The sequence below is a fragment of the Glycine max genome, chromosome 13, assembly GCF_000004515.6.
Source record: "Glycine max cultivar Williams 82 chromosome 13, Glycine_max_v4.0, whole genome shotgun sequence".
NCBI lineage: Eukaryota > Viridiplantae > Streptophyta > Magnoliopsida > Fabales > Fabaceae > Glycine > Glycine max.
In genome coordinates, this window is record NC_038249.2 from 16,345,993 (window position 1) to 16,372,071 (window position 26,079).

The 26,079-nt window shown below is 38.2% G+C and overlaps 1 protein-coding gene across 2 annotated transcripts in view; it reads right to left on the bottom strand.

Annotated features, from left to right (window-relative positions):
• Nucleotides 1-2,285: 2,285 nt before the first annotated feature.
• Nucleotides 2,286-26,079, bottom strand: part of LOC100783900 (nudix hydrolase 3) — a 43,169-nt gene continuing 19,375 nt past the window's right edge. For both annotated transcript variants that reach the window (XM_041008716.1, XM_003543291.5), the window contains 5 exons: nt 19,229-19,312; nt 3,993-4,087; nt 3,814-3,904; nt 3,567-3,713; nt 2,286-2,599 (listed from right to left, as the gene is read on the bottom strand). In XM_041008716.1, the coding sequence (XP_040864650.1) occupies nt 2,546-2,599; nt 3,567-3,713; nt 3,814-3,904; nt 3,993-4,087; nt 19,229-19,312 (471 nt within the window). In that variant the 3' untranslated portion in view covers nt 2,286-2,545. The remainder of the gene's footprint in view (nt 2,600-3,566; nt 3,714-3,813; nt 3,905-3,992; nt 4,088-19,228; nt 19,313-26,079) is intronic.

Genomic DNA, 26,079 nt, shown 5'->3' on the forward strand with positions numbered 1-26,079 from the left:
ATTTATTCATATACGGATCGACATTTTATCTTATCTTAAGTATTTTGGTTTCTTGATTTAGATTGTTGTGGTATAGTAAACTATAAGAACGATTTTATATTTTGTTTTCGTTTGTTGATAGTATGCATTATAATATGTTTGATTAGAGATTTCCTAGTTATTGCTAAAGCACACATTGAGAATGTAAGCTTGAGATAATATAATTTTCAGCTGATAATATCTCTAAGTCTTGCTTTTCTCATAATATTAATTCTTTGGTTTTACGGGAAGATATTGAGTGGTGTAAATAAAGAATTTTGGTGTGATGGATTATTGAAGTAAATTAATGCTAAGGAAGGAATCTGATGGCTTCCTAATCAACTATTCTTTCTTATAAAAAAAAAAACTAAGAAATTCCATCAAATACTCTGTTTACAAACTCAAATGGGACTTTATTTGATGCTGAAAGTGATTGTTATCTCTTCTAAAAACTTGTTATGGAATAATACAGTATTGCACTATTCTATTGATTTTGAAATGTTGATTAGAGATAAAAAAAAATACTATTTTATTCCCTAATGATTACAGATAGTAGCTGAGGTGGTGGACACTTAATATTTGCTGACTATGATGGCTCCATTTCAATTCCGTTGTCACGTTTGTTTTTCCACAAGTGGAAGGTTTCTATTGAATCATCTTAACAAAACACTAGAATTATCCTTTATAGCATTTGTAGTTGGTCCAAATAAACATGTGGTTTGTTGATTTTATCTGTTGTTTTTCACAAGCAAAAGATATTTTATTGTTGTGCTTTATTGATGCTAATGTCATGTTATGTGGGTTTCCTTGGAGTGAATTTGTAAAAGCCAGAATCTTTTAGATTATATTTATTATGGTGTGGGACCATCTAATTTTATGCATTAATTGAATTTGGTGTTGGATGATGATTGATATTGGATACTTATGTTTTATTGTAATAAATTGTAAGTTAACCCTATTCATTTGTCCTTATTTTCTCCAAGTTCAATAATTAATTTAAAATGCTTTGGTTAACCGTGTTTTCTTGTAAGTTAACCTCGTGCAAGCTTGCAAGTGATAGATTGATGTTTTTTACTGCTGCTTTTGGGATTTTGGTCTGGCCTTACTAATTCCGTAGCCTTGAGCTTACATGGTTAAATATTTCTTATCAAGTTATTGTTTAAAGCTTCAATAAAATAATATAGTTACGGGGAAAGAGTGTCAATGACTTAGATTATAAAATATCTGGTTTTTGAGTGAGAAAAAATAGCAACTTTTTAATAAAAGTGTTAAAAAAAACATTATTTTTTATACAAGATAAATAAAATGATAGTTTGTAGCTCCTTTCAACATTAATATCATCTAACAACCCAGTCATTTTGGCATTAGAATCTGCACATAAATCTGGTATTAAATTCTTTTAACATTGGCCATGTTATTCTTATTTTTACTTGTTTTTTTATAACTAAAATCAACTTGATTACACAAAGAGTATTGTCAAATCAGCCGCTTAAGGCCTATAATATTCACTCCTTAATTTGGCACACAATAATGTATGAACAAATTGTTCATAGTTTCTTATTAACAAGTTCTTTATCAGAACTTCAATAAGAATGATCTCAAAATTCTTATTAAGAACATGGAGTATGGGTATATTTGTTTTTATCACCTTGAGACACCACTTTCTCCTTCATTTCCATCTCTTTTCCACTCACGAATTTCTTGCTCTCACCATTCCACCTTATTTCTGCTTTTCTGCCCTGTTTAAAAATCACAGTTACATACCGAATTTGTCAGCAATACTTTTACCGTTGGGTCAGTTTTTTGTTGATTTTGCGAAAATTAATTGTATTTTTTTGGATTCAATTGTAATATTTTTGTTGTATTTTGCATTCTATCGCTCTGTCCCATTTTTTATGATAAGAAACCATTGCTTAAATAAGAAACGTTCCTCTAGCTGGCTGCCAAAGCACCCTTCACCTGTGCAATCTTCTTTGGGTACCATTCCCTAACAATAAAAGCAAGTTGAGCAAGACAATTAATTTTGCTCTTATATTTTCAATGTTAATTATGATTTTTAAAAGATAACAAAATTTGATTTGGAAAAGCATATATTTTGAAGATAAAGCTTAATTCAAGATATTGCTTATTGTTTAACTTAATTTCTTTTTTCTGGTGGAAGAAGTGAGATGTTGCTCTATTTCAAGATCAAAACACGTAATAACCCTATATAAGGTTTACAACGATAGCTTGCACCATGACTTACCAACAAAGGACCATCAACAAGATTGGAATCAAAACCTTGCAATCGATACAATTCAATATCAGTTGGGTCATTCATCATTGGCATAATAACCCTGTAACTAAGACAAGGTCTAAAACTCCTTTCTAAGACCATTATTTGATTTTCTTTTAAATCAATCAACAGAAAACAGCAACATCCCAAAGAAACAAGCATTCCATTATTTCACAGTAACAACTAGTGAAAATATACTAATTGAATAAATTTTCCAGGCTGGCAATTTTTTACACATTGGTTCGCTTGCTTTCATTGCAATATTTTGTTGCCAATGGGAAATGTCGGAGCTACATCAACAGGTACCTAGGGTACACAATACAATGCATACAGAATTAGTTTTTGTAATATTTTTATATCATGGTTTGTATGAAAGAATAATGTCTTAGGAGACTTCAGACATGGAAAACTTATCCAAGGGAAATGAGTTGTGCACACACATGAGCAGAATTAGGACTGCTCAAAAAAATTAATAGGAACACATTATTATCCATTATGAGTTGCGGAAGAGTATGTAAAGAATGAGTGCAGGTTGTGCAACAGCTTAATGAAGCATCTTTCAAAAAACATGATTAACGTTTTTAGGGAGATATGTAACAAGTACAGAAATGTGAGACAACTTTTTAACGAGTCTTTTATAAAAATAATTGAGAGATTGTAATAATAGGACCAAGACCATGTGGAATACATGTTTGTAATTTAATTTTTGTATCCTCTTAGGTTTTCTTTCTCCTATATGCTTCAAGTCAAGATAGACAAGGCTATGCTATGCTTACCATACAACAATAGCTAACTATACTCAAGCTGGTAGATGCAAACTGTGACATTATTCCCATATCTAATCCATAACATATAAAAAGCTATAAGTGGATGAAAATTGAAAACATATATGGAGGACCTTCTGCTTTAGGTACACTACAGTTGGATACTAGACGCTAGGTAAGACGCTAAAATGTTTCCAACAATTCAATATGGTTTAATTGGAATTAAAAAAAAAAAACATAAATAAAAGTCTCAGCTTAATGTGTTAAACATGTGTAAGAAGCTAAAATATTTTTAATAATTAAAAACGGTCTTCAATTGACACTCAAACAATTAAAAACAAGTCATAGACTTCAGGTGTTTTGAAAATGAGAGTCATAAGTAATGCTAATTTAGACAAGTAAATGGGGTTTTGTAGTGTGAAAAATTGTTATGTTGGAACAAAGCCTAATTAAGCAGTACAATGCACTCATCATGACAACCAACAGTACTGTGGTCTAAAGATTTATACCTGAATATCCTCCAAATTTTTTAGAGCAACTTTTAGTGGTTCTGTCAACACACAGTATTTCAGGAGAAGCAAACCAGCAGTCTCTTTATCACCATTGGCTTGTATGGTGAGTATCTCCCTGCTCAGGCTTTCAACTGCTCCTTCAATCTTAGGAAAGAAAAATTTAATTAATAACACCTATCTTAGGGTCAAACAAAAACAAGACGGAGGGACCGAGATAAAAACAGATATTTTGAAGCAATGATACCTTGGTAAAATCAACAGAGACTTTGCCTTCAGAATCCCAGACAAAGGCTCCTTTCTCATATAACCAGTTGAACTGCAATGCTTGTCCTTTTCTGACAATATGCAGTAGATTTAGATATGCTAAATCATATCACAATAATAAAAATGAGATGAAAGAAGAATGCATAGCAAGCAGCGCACCCATGAGCTTCCTCTAAACCAAAACGCACTGACCGGAAGCATCCCGCAAGAAAAGAAACATACATGGACTTCAATAAACTTTCAGAAAGCAAATCCTGGTAAAATCAGAGACAGACAATGACATTAACATCAGTAGTAAGCCTCAAAACAAAATTATGTCTAGAAAATGTATGAAGTCAAACACAACATTACACTGAAACTACTTAGTTACCAAGTGAGGAAGACACTAAGCATAGTTATATATGTGATGTTAAATGTTAAGATTACATATTATTCTGTTATTATGATTGGATAGTAATTAGTGATTTAGTCATTATTACTTATTATTAGATTGATCCTATGTAATCAATATTGATCCTATTTACTCATTATAAATAAAGCTTGTGTGGTCATACACGACACAGAACATTACAATAAAACACTGTTATATGGTATAAGAGTGTTAGATTTATATATGTAGTTTTTTATATTTTGATGTCTTTTCTCTCGGCTGTAGTTAACTGTCATTGAGAGACAGCTTGTATTTTAACTCTTAATATATAAATACATTTCAGCTGTGTGTAGTGAGACATACAAGTATTATTATCGAATATATCTTAGTCTCAACTTGGTATCAGAGTGTGTGAATCCCACTCTGCCTGTCGTCCACTGCTGGCTGCCGCTATATTTTCCAGCAAACACTGGATCTGGGGCGTCTCTCTGAGTGAGGCTTTTGTACACCACCTTGTAAGGGGCGTGCAGTTCACGCACCTGCCATGCATCGTCCGAACATCACCAGACCACCACCGTAGTACTCGCCGGAGGCTCCTGGTCCCTTTTTAGGCCCCGATTCGTCATTCCTTCCGTGTTTGGTTGGTGGGTTTGAACGTAACCCTTTCTGTGTAGGGGTTGTACTTTGTTTCTGGGAAATACCTGAGTTGCTGGTTCTACTGCCACTAGAAAGTTTTGTTGCTGCCATCAGCCTGCTTATTGTTGCCTATTGGCCCTATTTTAAGTCTCCTTATTAGAGTATGTAAATACATAACTGTGTAAACAGTTTTGTTTCATAATTGTAAGGGCTGTTAGCTCATGCTCACTGCACCCATCTAGTATTAAACAGCAGTGTATATGTTCCAAGGGCTGTTAGTTTTCACTAAACTGCACCCAAGTAGTTACATTCTGTTAGAAGTTGGTTAGAGTTAGTCTACATCCTGTTAGAGGTAGTTAGAGTTAGTTGTGGTTAGTTTCTCAAGTCAGAACTCTTTAAATACCTCTGTTGTATCTAACTCATTGAGTTTTTCTTTCTGGGCAATAATATCAGTTTTATCTTTCTTTTTTTTCTCTCTCACTCTCACTCAGTTTATCGAAAATGGTATCTAGAGCCATTTTTTTGTAAGCTTGTTCTTCTGCGAAACTTCCTACTGTGCATCCATGACTTCCGCTCCTTCCAGTTTTGTTTCTCAGTCATTTCCCAATTCAGTTGCAGAGAAACTTAATGACTCCAATTATCTGCACTGGCGTCAACACGTAGAGCCAGTGATCAAATCGCACAAGCTGTAGCGATTTGTGGTTAATCAGGTCGTTCCTCCGCATTACCTCACAAAAGACGATCGCGTCGCTGATCAAGTTAGTCCAGAATATGAAACCTGGGAGGTTCAAGACCAAACGCTTCTTGTTTGGTTACAATCTACACTTTCGAAGTCCGTATTGTTGAGAGTTCTTGGTTCCAATCACTCATATCAAGTTTGGGACAAAATCCATGAGTACATTAGCCTCCACACAAAATCTCGTGCGCGACAACTTCGATCTGCCATGCGTGCGGTCAATCTTGATGGAAAATCAACTGAGGAATACTTGCGCAAAATCAAAGGCTAAGTTGATGAATTAGCTGGCGTGAGCGTTTCGGTTCGTCACGAGGAGTATGTTGATGTGCTCCTCGAAGGGTTACCGTTAGATTACGTGCCAGTCATCTCTATTATCGAGAGTAAGAAGCGTACTCCCTCTATTGCAGAAATTGAAGCTCTTCTCAATGGCCATGAGACTTGTCTTACACGCTACAATTGAGATGCTCAAACGAACAGTTCTGCGTCGCTAAACTACACTCAAGGCTACTCGCATCCAAACACCTACAAAATTGGTGGTTATCGAGACTCATATGGTCGTGGCGTTGGCCATGGTACCTTTTCTAATTGAGGTACTGAATGTGGGGATGGTGGCTCAGGCAGAGGCCGTAGAGGTGGTCATTTTACTAACTTCTAGCACTAAATTTGTCTCAAATATGGGCACACGGCAAATGTTTGCCATTTCAGGACTGATGTTAGCTTTCAACCACATGAGTCCCTCATTCTTTTTGATCCTACTACGATGCAGCCAATTCCTTATTCAGCTGGTCCACCTAGAACCTCCAACACTTGGGTTAATCCCAATTCTAAGTCAACAGGCTCAGGTCATAATCAGCCCAGTGCCATGCTCACAAACTTAGCCTCTCATGGGACTGCTCCAGCTGGCTCCACTTGGATACCAGATTTTGGAGGTAGTTTTCATGTTACTGGTGATTCTCAAAAACATTAAGCAGTTCACCCATTTTTTTTTATCAGCAAACATATGATATATATTGATAAATTTAGTACTAGAGGTACTAAAGTACACTATATAAATGTCCTTACTGTGGTTCCAATACAGACTAAATGGAGTATGATGAGGAACCGCAGCCAGGCCATACTATGGTATTAAATGCTACTATTACTCTATGATTATGTCCTCTACTGATACATAAATCCTTCTCTGAGGTTACTAGACCACTGGTTAAAATGAGTTGCAAAATCCTTCTCCAAATTTCTGAGCCATGTCCACATGAGTAAAGCTGCCTCATCCATCATTTTGCTGTTGTCGAAAGAGTCATTGGAGAAAAGTATGTCATTCCTTTTCTTCCAAATAGTCCAAGTGACAGCCAACCACCAACATTTCCACCGATTAATCCTTAATCCATCAGCTGCTATCGATCCATGTTGGAGGAAATGTTGTCTGGGATCTTGCGGGAAAACTCCCACATTGTTCACCCAAGACAAGGATTCCCACCAAATAGGGATGATTTTGCTGCAATGAAAAAATAAGTGTCTTGCTTCCTCCTCCGCGCTTCTGCAGAATGGACAGGTCCTGTTAACGATCTCTACTTGTCTCCTAAGTAGATTTGATTTGGTTGGCAACCTGTCTCTAAGCAACCGCCAAGCAAACACTGCATATCTGATTGGTACCTTCAGCTTCCATAGCTCCTCAAAAGCCCTATCCTGTGTCCCATCTATGTCACCTCCCCTCATCATCTTGTAAGCACTTTTCGCCATGTATTGCCCACTTGAATCTGCTGTCCACACCCACTCGTCTCTTCTGTGTATCTGAATAGGTTTGCTTTCAATATGTTGTAAAAAATCAACAGCCATTGGAATCTCGTTGTCAAACAATGGCCTTCTCCATGAAAAGTTCCACTCCCAATCTGCTTCCTTATTGCCTCCCATGTGCTGAATAAGATGGTTTTGTTGGCACGAGATTAGGTACAGTCTAGGATATTTTGCTGCAAGTGATTCCTCTCCATCTATCCAGTTATCCTCCCAAAATTTGATTCTATCTCCACGTCCAGGCCTCCACTCAATGCTATTGTGCATCTCCACACCCTATACGTTTTGAAAGACCAACTTTAGATCCCTCCACCAAATGGACTCATGGTTGTCTCGATGTGCTTCATCCAATCCCTTTCAGCCTCCATATTTAGACTCGAGGACCCTAGCCCACAGTTGACCTTCATGCTGGAATAAGTTCCACCCCCATTTACCTAACAGTGCGATGTTGAATGTGTTTAAGTCCTTGATTCCTAGTCCCCCTTTGTCTTTTGGGAGACATAATGTCTCCCATTTAATCCACGCAATCTTGTTTTGATCTGTGCCACCTCCCCATAGGAATCTTTGTTGTATAGACACTACCTTCTCCGTCACTTTCTTAGGAATCCTGAAAAAAGACAAAAAGTAAATAGGCAAAGATGTTAAGACGGACTTAATAAGAGTCACTCTTCCCCCGAATGAAAGGTGTCTTTACGTCCACTTATTTAGGACTCTCACACTTTTCAAGGATAGGATTCCACATGTGACACCTTCTAGGGTTTGCCCCTATGGGTATGCCTAGGTAAACAAATGGGATGGCCAGCAAACTACAATTCAAACAACTGGCTGCTTCAGTCTTCCATCTATCTGTCATTCCAAATGCACCGAAACAACTTTTCGCGAAGTTAATTTTGAGTCCAGAAACCAGCTCAAAAGTCCTCAGAATTGCTTTGATTGCCTTAACATTCTCCAAGGAGGCCTCTCCAAAAAAAATGGTATCATCTGCATATTGGAGGATGCTAATACCCACTTTATTTGATCCCACTTGGAAACCCCTGAATAAATTTTGCTTCTCTGCCTCTCTCATCAGCCCATTCAACACCTCAGCAACGACATTAAAGAGGAAGGGTGCTAATGGATCTCCTTGCCTAAGCCCTCTCTGTGGAATGAACTCATGTGAGGGACTGCCATTCACCAGTATTGAAATAGATGCAGATTTCAAGCACCCTTCTATCCACTGTATCCATTTTGAGCAAAAACCGAGCCTTCTAAGCATATAGAGTAAAAAATCCCAGGAGACTGAATCATACGCCTTCTCATAGTCCACTTTGAACACAATGCAAGGTTTCTGAGTTCTGTTAGCCTCTTCAATCACTTCATTTGCTATCAGTGCACTTTGTAGCAAATGTCTACCCTCTATGAATGCTGATTGCCTTTCATCTATTATACATGACATGATCTTCTTCAGTCTGTTGGCCAAAATTTTGGCCACTATTTTGTACATACACCCAATGAGTGATATAGGTCTGTATTCATCCAGGGCTTGTGGGTTCTTCACCTTTGGGATTAGGACTATGAAGGAGGCATTACCTCCCCTAGGGAAAATTCCATTGGCATGGAATTCGTCCAAGAACCGCAGGACATCAGGCTTGATTACATGCCAAAATTGCTTTATAAATTTAAAATTGATTCCATCTGGGCCTGGGCTTTTGTCACTCCCGCATCCCCACACTGCATCCTTTATCTCTTCCTCCTGAAATTTCCCCGATAGCATGTCATTTTGGTGGTGTCCAATGGTCTGAAAAGGAATACCATCTAAGCGGGGTCTGTTTTGATCAGTTTCTTGAAACCGATGGAAGAAAAAAGATCTAGCTGCCTCTTTTACTCTCACCGGATCTTCAGCCCACTCTCCATCAATCCACACTCCGTTCAGAGAGTTACTTCTGCGGCTTGCATTGACCAACAAATGAAAATAGCGGGAATTACAGTCACCTTCTTTAATCCATTTAGATCTCGCCTTCTGCCTTATTAAAGATTCATGGGATTGTGCAGCTGCCCACAAATCTTCTTGGAGTTGTTTCCTGATCATTCTCTCTTAGGGGGAAAGCTGTCTATCACTTGTACTGACTTCCAAATTGTTTAATTCCTTCTCAATCTTCTTATACTTCTGAAATGTATCACCGAACTGCTCTCTATTCCATAATTTCAACCTTTCTTTCAATCTCTTTATTTTTTCTTTAAGTACGTACCCGCCCCAACCCCTTTGATGATTAGATGTCCAACAGTCCTTCACAATTGACTTGAATGATTTGTCCAAAAGCCAACAGTCAAGGATTCTGAAAGGCTTTGGGCCCCAATCAATGCACTTGACCTAAGAAGAACTGGGCAGTGATCAGAAAAATTCCTGTCCAATGGATGCTGTGTACTTCCAGGCCATTTATCAAACCATTCTGGGGATACCAAAAATCTATCTAACTTGCTCCTCGCCTCTACGTTGGGTCTGAACCATGTAAATTTTCTACCCACCCAAGGCACTTCCTCTATCTCCATCTCTTCTATCCAATCATTGAACTCTTTTATACTACTTTCCCCCACCCCCCTTTGACATACACCTATTCTCTCTGATTGGTCTCTTATGTTGTTGAAGTCTCCTGAGATGCACCATAAACCTCCTTGGTTTGCTGTTTTCATCTGTCTGATAGCTTCCCATAATATTCTTTTGTTCTGAGAATCACATGGTGAGTATATAGATACAATGTGAACCTGCTGTGCCTCTTTAACCCACTGACCTGTGAGTAAAATAAACCCATTTCCAACAACTTTCCTCTCCCGTCTGAATATTTTTTCGCTCCATAAACATAAAATTCCCCCTGCTGTATTATTTGCCGGCTGCATCTCCCAAGCCACATCAGGATCCCCCCACAATGCTTGGCACATTGATTTCTCTATTGACTCCTTTTTTGGTTTCCTGAATGCACATCATATCTACACTTTCTTTTTTGATCAATCTCCTTATTGCTGCCCATTTCACCCCCCCTCCCTAACCCTCTCACATTGTAAGTGATAATATTCATGGATTATTTCTCCTAATCCCCAACCTCTCTCTGCTTCTTTCCTATCTCTCTCTTTCACCCATTTTGATGACCCATATCAGATCTTTATAGGCAATGGTGAAGGTTTAAGTATCTCTAAAAATGGTTCCTCAACCATTATTTCTCCTACTGATTCTGGTACAACTTTTAAACTTCACAAATTGTTACATGTCCCTTCTATTTCAAAAAATCTGTTAAGTGTGAGCCAATTTACCAAAGATAACTCATTTTTTTTTTAATTTCATCCTCATGTCTGTCTTGTCAAATCTCAAGAGACACATAAGGTGCTCCTTCAAGGATTTTTGTGGGTGTTGATGGCCTCTATACATTTAACAATCTTCAACTTCAAGGCAGTTCATCCCTGCTGATGTCCACTTTTGTTCCAATTACAAATGTTGATCTCTATTATTCAATTGCAAATGTCAATAGTAGTTCTAATATAGGCTCAAAATTTGTTGTTTCTTCTACCAATGTTGCAAACCTTCGGCATGTTAGGTTAGGTCATCCCAATGATCATGTTATGAAAATTGTTCTTAATCATTGTAACATTTCCCATTTGAATAAAAACTTCACAGAATTTTGTTCCTCTTGTTGTATGGGTAAAGCTCATAGACTACCTTCTCACAATTCCACTTTTGTATATTCACCTTTAGAACTTCTTTTCACTGACTTGCGGGGACCTTGGTTATACATATTCTGTTTCCTTCATTGATGTTTTCTCCAGGTACACAGATGTTTCCTATAAAGTCCAAAGCTGAAACCATTGTTGTTTTCAAAAATTTTAAATCTATGGTTAAGTTACAACTTAATACGATAAAGAGTATTCAGTCAGACTGGGGAGGTGAATACAGACCATTATCTAATCTCCTATCCTCCTTTGGCATCTCCCATAGACTAATTTGTCCTCACACTTGTAACATCCCATTTTTCGTAGACTAGATTAAAAATGATTTTAGAGAAAATAAAGAGGGTGTTTTATTTATTCATTTGATAGGGAATAAAGTATAATTTGTTTTTATAAAATAATAAAAATAAACAAATAGAATAAATAATAGGTTGTGAGTACCCTAGGTATAAATAGCGATATGTTAGGTCAGACAATAGCTTTTACGACTGTTCATCCTCTCAATTCGTTTTTCCTCTCCTCCTCCCCAAAAATCCTTTCTTTTTCCCGCAGCCCACCAAACCTGTCTTAAAAAAACGACGATCTCATACTCATTCACTGTTGGATCGTCGTGACATTTAAGCACATGGTTCACCACTCATTTTCGAGCATTATCACTGTTGGGAATTTCGAAATCATGTCTGAGCTGAGAGAAATTCCTTTCACATCGTAACCTTTTCTTTTCCCGCAGAAACCCAAAAACAGTCCAGTAAAACTACGATCCCGATTTCGTTAACTGTTGGATTTTTGTGAAATTTTGATATGTTGTTCGAGATTCAATTCCGCACACCTTCACCGTTGGGATTTGCGAGATAATATTCATGGAGGGAGATAAAGGAATCGCACGAAGACAGTACAAATGGAGGCTTCAATCCCTTCTCCGTCTCTCTGACATTTGGGAATTCTATCAGAACAATCGGAGGAAAAACTTGAGGAATCTCAGGGAATCGCTACAAATGTCGTTATCGCTGTCAGAAGACACGTGAGCCCGCTTAGAGGTAAGGGATGAGTTATTCACAATTGGGGATTAGTGAGAATATGCGTAGGGATCCTTAGAGGATCAAATTGGGGTTTATTTTTCGGATGTTTTATTATATTGAAATTCTTCTTGTATGATTATGTGAAATTATGTGAGGAATTTTTACTCCCCGTGGATTGAGAAATATTCTTGTATAATTTGTTTGTGCTTTGAATAATATTAGTGTAATAAATAGTTATATTAGAATTATGAAATTATGATTGAAATTGTATATAAGTGATAAATCGAATATATGATGAATTGTAGAAAAACATATTACTTTGATATTATAATACTGTTATGGAGATTGAATATAAATACAAAGTTGAATGTGTTAAATTATGAGATACACGTAAATATAAAATGGTTGATTGTGACATTAGTTGTGTTGTGAGCTGTGAATTATACAATAACCCGACCAATGTTTATATTGAGAAAAATGTTTATGCGCAATGTTAAAGAAAAAGTGTAGGTTCCTAGTTAGGAACCAGTGTTAAATTGTAGCGCAATATGTTGTATGACTTAGAACACGAGTGTGAGGTCGAGGGTATTATATAATTCATGAGCAATGTCTATGAATGAAATATGTGATGAATTGTGGAATGACATGTTTTGAGATCATAATATTGTTATTGAGATTGAGTAAAAGTGTAAAGTAAAACATGTGTTGAATTGTGAGATATGTGAAAACATGTGATGGTGGATTGTGACATTGAGATGTGAAATTGTGATTGAGTTTTGGTTGTGAATAAGTGTGTGATTAACTCTTGATGTGACATTATTTGTGTTGTAAGCTGTGAATTGTACAATAACCCGACCAATGTTATCTTGAGAAAAGTGTTAATGCGCAGTGTGAAAGAGAAAGTGTAAGTTTCCTGTTTAGGAACCAGTGTTAAAGAGAAAGTGTAGGTTTTCTATTTAGGAACCAGTGTTAAATTGTAGCGCAATAGGTTGTACGTATTTAAAACATGAGTGTGAGGTCGTGGGTATTGTATAATTCACGAGCAGTGTCTGTGTGTTAAAATGATTTTAGGGGTTGGACCTGAATCAAGAGGGAGAGGCCATGACGGACTCTTCGGAGTGTAGACCTTGGGAGTCACCTAGTTTGAGTGCTCCTTTAAGCCTATGTTGATCCCATATGGTTTGAGCATTCTCGCAAAACACTGTGACCCTGACTGGTCTCCCTATGATTTTACTTAGTGAGAGTGACCTGACATACCCATTGTGTGGTGTGTCTTGTTATGTACTCCTAAGCGCCCCAGGGTGATTTTTCACTGGCATGGTACCACATTACATATAGGCTTGAGTCTTAGCATAACTGTCTCATGCGCTTGCTAATTGTTTATTATGAAATTGATGTGTTATTATGTCTTGATCAGAGTGTGTGATTCTTGTGTAATGTGATTGATGATTGAAAAGTGTGATTGATGGTTGAAAAGTGAACTTTGAATGACAAAGTGGCGAAATTACGTGAGTTACGTGTAAGTAAGTTTTATTTGGTTTATATGATATGTATATCTAGTTGTATTGCTTCTCTATTAATTAGGAATGTGATAACTCACTCCCCGCGTGTTGTTTGTGTTTGGATCCTGTGATGATCTTGAACTTTGTGATCGAGAAAGCAGATAACTAAGTAAATTGCTTTAAGGAACCTAGTGCTGAAGGACGTTGAGACGTCTCAACGCTCTGGTAGGATGTGACATTGAGATATAGGATTTTATATTAATTGTATGAAGCCTTAGACGGCCTTGTTTGAGTCGAGATGACTTTATTATTTATTTGGACAAGTTTGAATATGATATAAAAGAAAGTGAATGTGAGCCTTTTATCCCTTTGAAAGGCTTGTATTTAAAAATGTTTTAAAAAAATACTTTTAATTAATATTTGAATTTTTATTCCTTTGTTAGTATATATGTGAGGGGTAGAGGGTGTCACAACACTCATCATCAAAATGGTGTGGTTGAGAGAAAACACAAACACATAGTTGATTTGGGTTTAACTTTGTTGCATCATGCTTCTTTACCTCTACAGTTTTAAGACTATGTTTTTACAACAGTTGTTTACCTAATTAACAGGCTACCTACCACTACTCTTAAATTTGTTGTTCCTTTTGTTGCATTGTTCAATAAAGAGCCTGATTATCACTTTCTCAAAACCTTTGGGTGTGCTTGTTTTCCTTTGCTAAGACCATATCATACACACAAACTTGATTTTAGGTCTTAAGAGTGTTTGTTCATGAGTTACTCTTCTTCTCACGAAGGCTACAAGTGTTTGTCACCTTCTGGAAGGATTTATATCTCTAAGAATGTCTTGTTTGATGAGTTAAGATTTTCTTACTCTGATCTTTTTCCTTCCTCCTCTAATTCCACAATAAGTCTGGATTCCTACTTTAGTCTCAGTCCTAACTTATCTCGACCTTGATTTGCAACTATACCACCCACTAATTCAGGTTCTGTTCCTCTCATTCCTCCTGGTTTTTCACCTTTGCCCACTCATTCTCCCATCACTATTGTGTCTCTACCTCCAACATCTACTTCTACATCTATTTCTGCTGAACATCGAAATTCTGAGTTTACTACCATTCCTACATCCACTTCAGACAGTATTACTCCATCTACCTCTCTCCCAATTAACACTCACCTTATGCAAACAAGATCTAAATCTTGTATTCACAATCCTAGACTCCACCCTTCATTTTTTCTCACTCATTTTGAGCCTAAGACTGTGAAACAAGCTCTAGCAAATGTTGGCTCTCTGCTATGCAGCAAGAATATGATGCCTTGATGAAGAACAATACTTGGGAATTGGTACCATTACCTCCTAATAGGCAGGCTATTGGCGGTAAATGGGTGTACAGGGTTAAGGAAAATGCTGATGGTTCTGTTGATAGATTCAAAGCAATTTTGCCTTGTACTTTTTCTCCTATCTGCAGTACATCTAGTACTGCATTATCCATAATATATAATATTGATTTTTTCTGTGCAAAAAAAAAAAAAGGGGTTCCATCAAGTTCATGGCTTTGATTTTCATGAAACTTTTTCACCTGTGATCAAGCCTGTCACCATTAGAACTATCCTTACTCTTGCTCTGTCTTTTGGGTGAAAATTGTTTCAGCTTGATATGAATAATGCCTTTTTAAATGGGACTCTTGGAGAAATTGTTTTTATGAAACAACCTCTTGGATTTGAAGTTACTGACAGGTCACTAGTCTGTAAACTCAATAAAGCCATCTATGATTTAAAATAGGCTCCCAAGCAGTGGTTTGATAGACTTAAGTCCACTTTACTACAACTTGGTTTTGTTGGAAGCAAGAGTGATTCCTCTTTGTTTATCAACCGACATCAATTGATACTGTTTATTTGCTGGTTTATGTGGATGATATAATTTCGGCAGGCAGCTCAACCTCTTTGATTCAGCAGCTTACAGACAAACTTAATACTGCTTTTTCTCTTAAACAGCTTGGTCATTTATACTACTTCTTGGGCCTAGAAATCAAGTATTTGTCCAACAATTCTATCATGATGACTCAGAGCAAATACATTCGAGATTTACTCCATAAAACTAATATGACTGAGGCTCACTCCATTTCTTCTCCCATGGTCTCTAACTACAAACTATCCAAACATGGGGCTAATGCTTTTCATGATCCTACTCTATACAAGTCTGCGGTTGGTGCATTGCAATATGCTACCCTTACTAGACCTGAAATCAGTTTTGCTATCAACAAAGTTTGTCAATTCATGGCTGCTCCTCTAGATTCTCACTGGACAATGGTTAAAAGAATATTAAGATACCTCAAAGGGACCTTGTCTCATGGTCTGCTACTTCGGTCCACCTCTATTGCAAAGCCCTTGAATATTAGAGCATTCTGTGATGCTGACTGGGCATCTGATGTGGATGATAGGCGCTCAAACTCACGCACTGCCATCTTTCTTGGTCCAAATTTAATATCTTGGTGGTCTCGCAAACAGAAAGTTACTATCAGGTCTAGCACAGAAGCTAAATATTCGCAACATAGCTCAAACTTCCACTGAGTTAACCTGGATTTATACTTTGTTGACAAAATTACAAGTCTCTTTCACTACTCCTGTTATTTTCTGTGATAATCAAAGTGCAGTCTCCATTGCTCATAATCCAGTCTTTCATAGCAGAACTAAACACATGGAAATTGATGTGTTCTTTGTCAGAGAAAAAATTTTAGCCAAGCAGCTCACTATTGTTCATGTTCTAGTTCTGGATCAGTGGGCTGACATTCTGACTAAGCCTCTCTCTGCCTCAAGGTTTGAAATTCTTTGAGGCAAACTCAATGTGAAGAGTGTTTCTTCTGAAAACTCTTCCCCTTGGGTTTGAGGGGGGTATTGGAGTATGTAAATACATAACTGTGTAAACATTTTTGTTTCATAATTGTAAGGGTTGTTAGCTCTTGCTGACTGCACCCATCTAGTATTAGACAGAAGTGTATATGTTCTAAGGGCAGTTAGTTTTCACTAAACTGCACCCAAGTAGTTACATTTTGTTAGAAGTTAGTTAGAGTTAGTTTACATTCTGTTAGAAGTTAGTTAGAGGGAGTTAGAGTTAGTTGTGGTTAGTTTCTCAAGTCAGAACTCTTTAAATACCTTTGTTGTATCTAACTCATTGAGTTTTTCTTTCTGAGCAATAATATCAACTTTATCTTTTTCTTTTTCTCTCTCACTCTCACTTAGTTTATCGAAAACTCCTCTCCAATTTCCCTCAATTTGAAGACTGGGTTCAATATCTTCTTTTGCCTCTCTAGGGTCTTATTCTTCTCCTGTTACAGCAAAATGACCAGGTCTGATCTGTTCCTCACCATGCCTAACACGAGGATTGGTAGAAAAGGTTGTATTGAATGCACATTTTGCAAGAGAACAGGGCATACTTGGAAAACATGCTTCAATTTATTTGGTTTCCCTAACAAAACAACAGATGCATTCAAGTTGAAGAGAGTTGAGCCTAAATTCTCTGATGAAGAATATCAGGAATATCTAAGGTGTTAAAAGTCAGATGGCAAGCTCTACCTCCTTTAACCTCTAGTATTTCAACAGCTTACATTTCTCAATCTATGGGCATTCAAGGTCCATGGGTGATTGACTCAGGTGCTTCTAATCATATTTCTGGTGATGCATTTTTGTTTACCTCTATGTCTTCCCAAAAGTTTCCTCATCTTATAACCTCAGCAAATGGATCCTAGGTGGCTTCTAAAGGAGTTGGTCAAATCTCTATATCTCCTTCCTTAACCTTAATTAAAACCTTTCCTCTTTGTTCCTAATTGTCCTTTTAATTTAATTTCTCTAAGTCAATTTAATTTAATATCTCTTTCCTTAACCTTTAAACCTGTCCTCTATGTCCTCTTTGTTTTTAATTTGTCCGCTTTGACTAGTGAACCCATGGTTTGGATCGCCCATCGCTGATCTATCCAACGCCACGCCTCCATCAGAAAACTGACATGCCCCCACACGCCAGTTCTTTGCGCAACGTGTCCAGCCAAACAGGTTCTGATTCTGGCAAGGCAGACCTCTGTTCGGGTCGTGCTTCAAGCATTGTGGTCACCCTCCCAGCACGACGCCACCCCTACCGTTTTGCGTCAATCGGAGCATTTTTTCTTACGAATGACCCTTTTTTTTTGCCCTTGGTTTTTCATATTTGTGCAGCCCTTCTTCGCGGTGAACAGTACCGCACGGATGCTCTGTCGCCCATTGCTGAAGATTGTCACACCGTCCACGTGTGCACCCAACTCAAAACACCGTCGCACGCGACCCCATGTAGGTCCCTGGTGCGTGAAGTTCACACACACGACACGTCTCCAACGAACTGCCTTTAGTTTCTATCACAGGTTGACCACATTTGTATCAAGCTTGATTCATATGACATATGTGCTGGAGCTTGGAGGGAGTGCTAAGATTACATATTATTCTGTTATAAAGATTAGATAGTAATTAGTGATTTAGTCGTTAGTACTCATTAGATTGATCATATGTAATTTTAACATCGATCTTATTTACTCATTATAAATAAAGGTTGTGTGGTCATACACAACACACATTACAGTAAAACATTGTTATATTAAATATACTAATGTATAAAGTTGCTCAACAGGTTTGTATGTTGGTACCTATGGAAAACTCAGTCTTTGTCCTCATGTCCCAACTTGGAAGTTTACTATAATAAAGTCAAAAGTGTTACGGATTTGTACTATCTAAGTTGGTTTACAGTTCATTTGTGGAGGAGGCATGTGGAAATTAATGACTTACAATGTCCATTCTGTAGGAGCATGGACGAGGATGCAGCACATTTATTCTTCCACTGCAGCAAGATTACACCTCTTTGGTGGGAATCTATGTCTTGGGTGAGCATTCTCAGTGTATTCCCGCAGCACCCAAGGCAACATTTCTCCCAACATATGTCTGATAGGGTGGAAGGAATTCGGGGTAATAGATGGAGGCCCTGGTGGGTGGCCTTTACTTGGACTGTGTGGCAGCTGAGGAACAAGATCATATTTTCAATGGCACTTACAAACTGTTGGAGGATGCTCTATTCTTACTTTGGACATGGCTCAGAAATTTTGAGAAAGATTTTGTAGTTCACTACAACCATTGGTCATCTAACCTTAGAGATGCTTTTGTTCTTAGTCGAGGGTAGAAGTCATAGTTAGTGGTAGCTATACTAATCTGATTTCCAATTTGGTTCCCATCGAGACTGCTGTTGTGTAGTCTGTCTTAGGAACCATTCCACTGGATTTTAATGTAATCAAGGTACCTCTGGTACTTGGATTCATTTCATATATATATATATATATATATATATACTTATCTTTTGCTGACCAAAAAAAAAACAGTCCATTTGGCTTGAATGCAACATCAAGAATTTTGAGAAACTTTTGTCTGCCATAGATTTTTCAAGGGATTTGTTTCTTAGAAATTTAAAGATATTGAGAGCATAGTCAAGCTGACGGTTTACTTTTTTTTCACGTTCCTTTTACAGGCTTTCCCTGTTTTAGGAGGACTCCTGATCCTCCTGCCATGTATTTTAACCTTTCCTGCAATAACTTCTTATTTAATCCCTGAGAGAGAATAAGAAAAAGTATAGTAACAAACCTGGGAGATTAAGAACCTCAATGCCCAAAGGCCAACTATATCAGCTTTTGCTTCTTCCAGAGCCGAGTAAAATTCTTGCAATTCCTGTATCAAAAGGAATGATATTGCAATTTGTAAATAATATATTATATACAAATAGAATGGCACAATGAAGTATACACACAATATTCATTTTCTAAGCTTAAGATATTTCTCATTACTTGATTGATAGTATCCAAGGTATTACTGAAAGCGTAAGAGTTGGCATGATATAAATGGCAAACAAGACTGATAGTCTTGTCAACTGACGATGTAAGATTATCTGTAAGCAAACAAGGAATAGCAGGACTGAAACAAATGACCAAGAAGTACCAAACAATATCTATTGATGAGGATCAAAGAGGACCATCAAGTGAAAAGGGAAGAACTAAGAAGGAGGATACTTTCATTGGGCTAGGAGGACCTATGGCTAGGGAAAGAACCAAGAGGGCCAAGGAGGCTTGACAACAGGAGGTGACCAGCATATTTAATCTCAAGCAAACTATGGAAGAAGAAGAATCCAAGTTGGTCCAGTTAATCCAAATTGAAGAGGACTTCATTTAGAACCTTATTTAGGCGTATTTGGGTTTGTAGTCCAATTAGGACCTTGTTTGGACGTATTTGAGCTTGTAATTTGCATTGACTTGTTTGTATTTTGGGCTGCATATTTGGTTGTTCAAGTCATTCTAGGTTTTCTATTTGACATGTCAATAACTGTCATCAACATATGCTATCTTATAAATACATACTTGAGCTGAGTGGAAGTAGAAGGCAGTGATCAATTTCACGTGTTATATATTGTACTACTAAACTATAGAGCTAATAGGGCAAATCATGCCCAAAGAGACTCTTCAAGGCTATACAAGCATTTGTGATGACCACAGACCATGCCAACAGACTCTTCAATAGTGAGGACTCTACCACATTCACACAGTCTACCAAGAGATCCCAAGTCTTTAAATTCCTCTGCAGATTGGAATCTAAATATGATCCACTTCAGGTTGAGATCTATTTGAGTACGGTAAGAGAGTAGCAGTTATTCAACAGCACTCTTAGGTAGTATACTCTAGTTAGTACTAGTATGTTAGTTTGCTGACTTAGTGAGTTAGTTAGAGTTAGTTAATGAGAGCTGTTGACAGCTGTCATAACTAACAGTCCAGTCTATAAATACCAAACTGTAACCTTGAGTTCAGTGGCCAATAATATTTTCATCTTCTCTTTTCTAAATTTTTTCATTTCTCTCAAATATCCTCTCTTTAGAATTCTGTTAAGATTCAAGGAAGAAAAGTTTCCCTCACTACAAACGTTTTATATATCATTTGAAAAGAGAATTGCAAAAAAATTATGTTGAATGCAAAAAGTCATAGAGGGTGCATGCAGCCTTGGCATCTAAAAAGGCTCAAAAACTAGCACCCCCTCTAGAATCAAGAAGCCTCCAACAAAACCCAACTGGGAGGATTGTTGTTGAACTCATTGTAGAAGGGTTGAGTTGGCCACAGTATGGAGCCCAACTTTAAACTTCGTGAAGAGGACAAAGTGCATAATCACTCTAGGGGGGTATAAAGGCCTCTCAAACAGAGGTAGGCTCATCAAACTATATCTGAATCAGAGGTTACAAGTGGTTATCAACCAGCACTGGATCCAATGAGGAGGCACTTGTTCTAAGTAAAGTTGAATTGGAACAATTAAGGACCCTCAGAATCATTTAGTGAGCCATATGACACTTAGTCTCTTGCTATGCCTAGTATGAATTATAAGATCTTATCCTTTAATGTTTTCGTTTTGGGTACTATGTCCAAGGATCTTTGAATTACTATAGTGCTTCTAAGTTCTAACTGTATGACACCTCATCCCTCTAGTTTTTCAACATATTCTGCTCTTACCGGAAAACATCAGATTATCATTGCTAGCAGGTCAGTTAACCCAGTTGTTGGATGTGGTAACATCCACCTTTATCCTTCTCTTCACCATACACAAACTTACTCAAGATTATCATTTTTTTTTTTATCAGCAAAGATAATTATATATATATATATATATGAATCAGAAAGAAGTACCAGAGGTACTATGTACATAGGTAGGATACCATACACATGGTTCCTTAGAGAAACTAATGTAGTTTGTTTAGGAACCATATAATGGCTACACATAAGTAGTGCAGCTGCTAGAAATGCAAGCAAAAACTATCCTCTACTGATATAGAAAACCTTGTCGGATTTGACTCAACCATTGATTAAAGTGAATAGTAAAATCTTTCTCCAAGTTTCTTAACCACGTCCAAATTAAGAATATAGCATCCTCTAGCAGTTTGTTGACATTGAAAGGTGCATTGGAGAATATAATTCTGTTTCGCATCTGCCAAATGGACCAAACTACAGCCATCCACCAGCTTTGGCATCTCTTGATCCTTATACCAACCACCTGAACATTTGAGTGTTGGAGGAAATGATGTGTCAGGTTTGACGGGAAGGCACTTTTAATATTCACCCTGGACATAGTTTCCCACCAGATGGGCTGTATCTTCAAGCAATGAATAAATAAATGGGAAGCCTCCTCCTCCGAACAGCTACAAAAAAGGCATGACAAATCCATGATCTGCACTTGTCTCCTTTGCAGATTTTTCTTTGTTGGTAGTCTATTTGAAAATAATCTCCATGCAAATACAGCAATCCTACTAGGGATCTTCAACTTCCATAACTCCACATAGCCATCCTCCTTACTTCCAGCTGCTTCCCCCTCCCATAACAGCTGATAGGCACTATGAGTAGAATATGTGCCTGATTGGTGACCTATTCACTCCCATTCATCCTCTCCCTGTTGCTGAATGTTCCTGTCTTGAACCTCTCCCATGAAGTTATCAGCCACTTCAATTTCGCAGTCGAACAAAGGTCTTCTCCAGATAAAGTGCCACTCCCACCTATTATCCTTGTGAGATCCCAATTGTCGGATAGTCTGATGTTGTTGTGATAAGGTAAAGTCGAGGATATTTTTCTGCTAAAGATTCCTCCTGACACAGTCACCTATCCTCCCAGAATTTGATTCTATCTCCAACTCCTACCTTCCATCTAAATCCATCTTGGAGAGCCCTTCCCTGTTATGACTGATGTGCAGCCCTTTTTAAATCCCTCCACCAAGCTGACTCATTGGCTGCCCTTGCTTCATCCTCCAAACCCCTCCATCCGCCATATCTTGATTCCAATACTTTAGCCCAAAGTTCTCCTTGGTTATGTAAGAGATGCCACTTCCATTTGCCTAGTAGAGCAAGATTGAAAGTGTTGATGTCCTTGATGCCAAGCCCTCCCCTTTCTTTCGGTAAGCACACCTTCTCCCATCTAATCCAAGAGATCTTATTTTGGTCAAACCCTCCTCCCCATAGGAATCTATGTTGTATTTTCACTAGCTTGTCCACCACTAATTGAAGCACCCTGAAAAAAGAGAAGAAATAAATAGGAATTGATGTTAGTACTGACTTTATTAATGTCACTCTCCCCCCAAATGAAATGTGTCCTTGCTTCCATTTCGATAACTTTCTCTCACATTTATGGATAATCGGGTCCCACACCTAACATCGCCTCGGGTTGGACCCTATGGGTATACCAAGATAAACAAACGGAAAAGCCAGCAAACTACAATGCAAATAATTGGCTGCATCTTGCTTCCATTGATCTGTCACTCCAAAAGCTCCAAAACAGCTCTTAGCAAAGTTGATCCTTAAACCAGAAACCAGCTCAAAAGACCAAAGGATCACCTTTATAGCTTCCACATTCTCCTTGGATGCTTCCGCGAAAAAGATTGTGTCATCAGTATACTGTAGGATGCTGATGGGCACTTTATTGGCATCAACTGGGAAGGCCATGTACAGATTTTTCTCCAAAGCTCTCCTCATCAAACCAGTCAAACCTTTAGCAATAATATTAAATAAGAAGGGTGCCAATGGATCTCCTTGCCTAAGACCCCTTTGCAGTAGGAACTCAACTGTCAGGCTACCATTCACCAAAACAGAAATAGATGCAGATTTGACACACCCTTCAATCCACTTGATCCATTTTGGACTGAAACCTATTCTCTTCATCATATACATCAGAAAGTTCCATGAGACCAAATCATATGTCTTTTCATAATCCACTTTGAATACAAGGCATGATTTGTTACTCCTCTTGGCCTTATCTATCACCTCATTCGCTATGAGTGCACTATGAAGTAGATGTCTCCCTTCAATGAAAGCAGATTGGGCCTCGTTAATGATAAATGGCATCACCACCTTCAATCTTTTAGTCAACAGTTTCGCCACAATCTTGTACATGCAGCCTATAAGGGAGATAGGCCGGTAATCATTCAGGATTTGAGGATCAGACACCTTGGGGATTAATGCTAAGAAGGATGCATTACAACCCCTAGGGAAGACATCATTGGCATGAAATTCATCTAGAAAGCGAAGGACATCGGGTTTGAACAGGTGCCAAAACTTCTTTATGAACTTGAAATTGAAACCATCAGGCCCCGAACATCGCTCACTTCCACAAGCCCAAATAGCTTGCCTTACTTCCTCCTCCCGAAAAGAAGCCACCAGGATATTATTCTGATGTTGGTTGATGGTCTGGAAATTAATACCATCCAGCCTGGGCCTACAGTAGTTTGGTTCTTGAAATCTTTGTGAAAAGAAATCCCTAACCTCCTCCTTCACCTTATGTGGCTCGTCTATCCATGTTCCATCAAGCATGACCCCTTTGATAGAGTTATTCCTGCGGTTAGCACTCATCAGAAGGTGAAAATAGTGTGAATTGCAATCACCCTCCTTGATCCATCTCGATCTCGCTTTCTGCCTCAACAAAGATTCATGAGCTTGGGCCGCTAGCCATAGGGCTTCCTGTAATTGTTTTCTCTTTGTCTCTTCTTGTGAAGATAACTGCCTATGGATTGTGTCTTCCTCCAATTTATTTAGTTCCAACTCTATCTTTTGAACTTTTTGAATGTATCACCATACTGTTCCTTGTTCCAACTCTTCATCCTCTATTTTAATCTCTTAAATTTTTCTTTGAGCACATATCCGCCCCAACCTGGTTGTTGATGAGATGTCCAGCATTGATGAACAAGTTCCTTGAAGGAATTGTCTGATAACCAACAGTCCAAAACCCTAAAAGGTTTAGGATCTAAGAAATCGAACAATGATCTAAGAAATTTCTGGCAAGAGTAGTCTGGAAGCTTGCAGGCCATCTTCCAAGCCACTCCGAGGATACCAGAAACCTGTCCAATCTGCTCTAGAGGCACCATTGGATCTGTACCAAGTAAACTTTCTGCCTACACAAGGTACCTCTAGAATCTCCATATCATCTATCCATTCATTAAATTCATTCATGCTGCTATCTGTGGATAATCTTTGGCAACTCCCAAATCTTTCATCAGGGTCCCTAATGGAATTAAAATCGCCCAAGATACACCACAACCCCTCAAGTGCTGCTTTTAGCTGCCTTACAGTATCCCATAGAAGTCTCTTATTATGGATGTCGCAAGGTGAATAGACGGTAACTATATTGACCTGTTGTTCTTCTCTGATCCATTCCCCCACCAATAGTATAAAACCATTTCCAATAACTTTTCTCTAAAGCTTGAAGGATTTCTCACACCACATGCATAATATACCACCTGTTGTGTTAGTAGTAGGCTGCATCTCCCATGACACTTCTGCATCCCCCCAAAGCGCCTGGCACAAAGCATTGTCAATGACTTCTTTTTTTGTTTCTTGAAGACAAATCATATCAACAATCTCCATCTTTCTCAATCTTCTAATTGCTGCCCACTTTACACCCCTCCCCAAACCCCTAACATTATATGAAACTATATTCATTAACTCCTTATGTTATCTCCCCTCCTTTCCGCTTCTGTCTTGTCCCTTGCTTCCATCTGATTGATTTTTTCAATGATTATTTTCTGCTCCTCCACTCCTGAAACCCCCAATTGTTTAGCCTTGCTCCATATATAAGTTGCCTCTTGATTGTGTTGACTTTCGGATTCTGAGTTTGCAACTATATCGCCATTGTGATCAGATGTGTCATTGTTGTGAACCTGGTCAGCATTCTGAATTATCCCTTGTTGTGCCATGTTTTGTGTGGACTGATTCTGTAGATTAGCTCCCTGCATATCAATTTCTGATGTTGGATCGTAAAGGCCCAAATGGGATTTCTTTTGGCCCCTCCTTAGTCTTGAGTACACCTTTTTTTTATCAGCAAAAATAATATATATATATATATATATATATATATATAAAGGAGTACCAGAGATACTAAATTACAGAAATAGGAAAGACCATACAAATGGTGCCTGAAGACAGACTGAACATAGTCTTGAGTACACCTGCCACCCATTTTCCGTTCCAGCCTTGCTGTTTTCTGGATTGAGGCCCATATTGCCTTCTTTTCCGTTGGGGGTGTGACTTAGCAAACCCTGTTTTTTTGGACTGAGGCCCATCCCTTTAGCTGGCCCACTAATACCCTTACTGACCTGCTCCGTAAATATTTCTTCAATTCTGTCTACATCTCGTTCCTTTTTTTTTAAAATTGTCACGTGGCTGCCAGCTGTCATCGCACTGTGACTCATCACCTGCTTTCGTTGGATTAGCTGTCCCACTGGTTTCCCCCTTCTCCACATTTCCTTTTTCGTGAAAAATCTGAGTCCCTGTTACAGCATTGAGGTCATCCGTGCACTGTGCCTACCTGTGTTTGGCTGCAGCGTCACACATGTCAGTGACCGTTGTTCTCCTCCTTTGGGTATCATTCTGCCCCACCTCGGATTGTTGCTGATTTCCGCCTACCACCCTCCGGTTTTCGTCCATACCC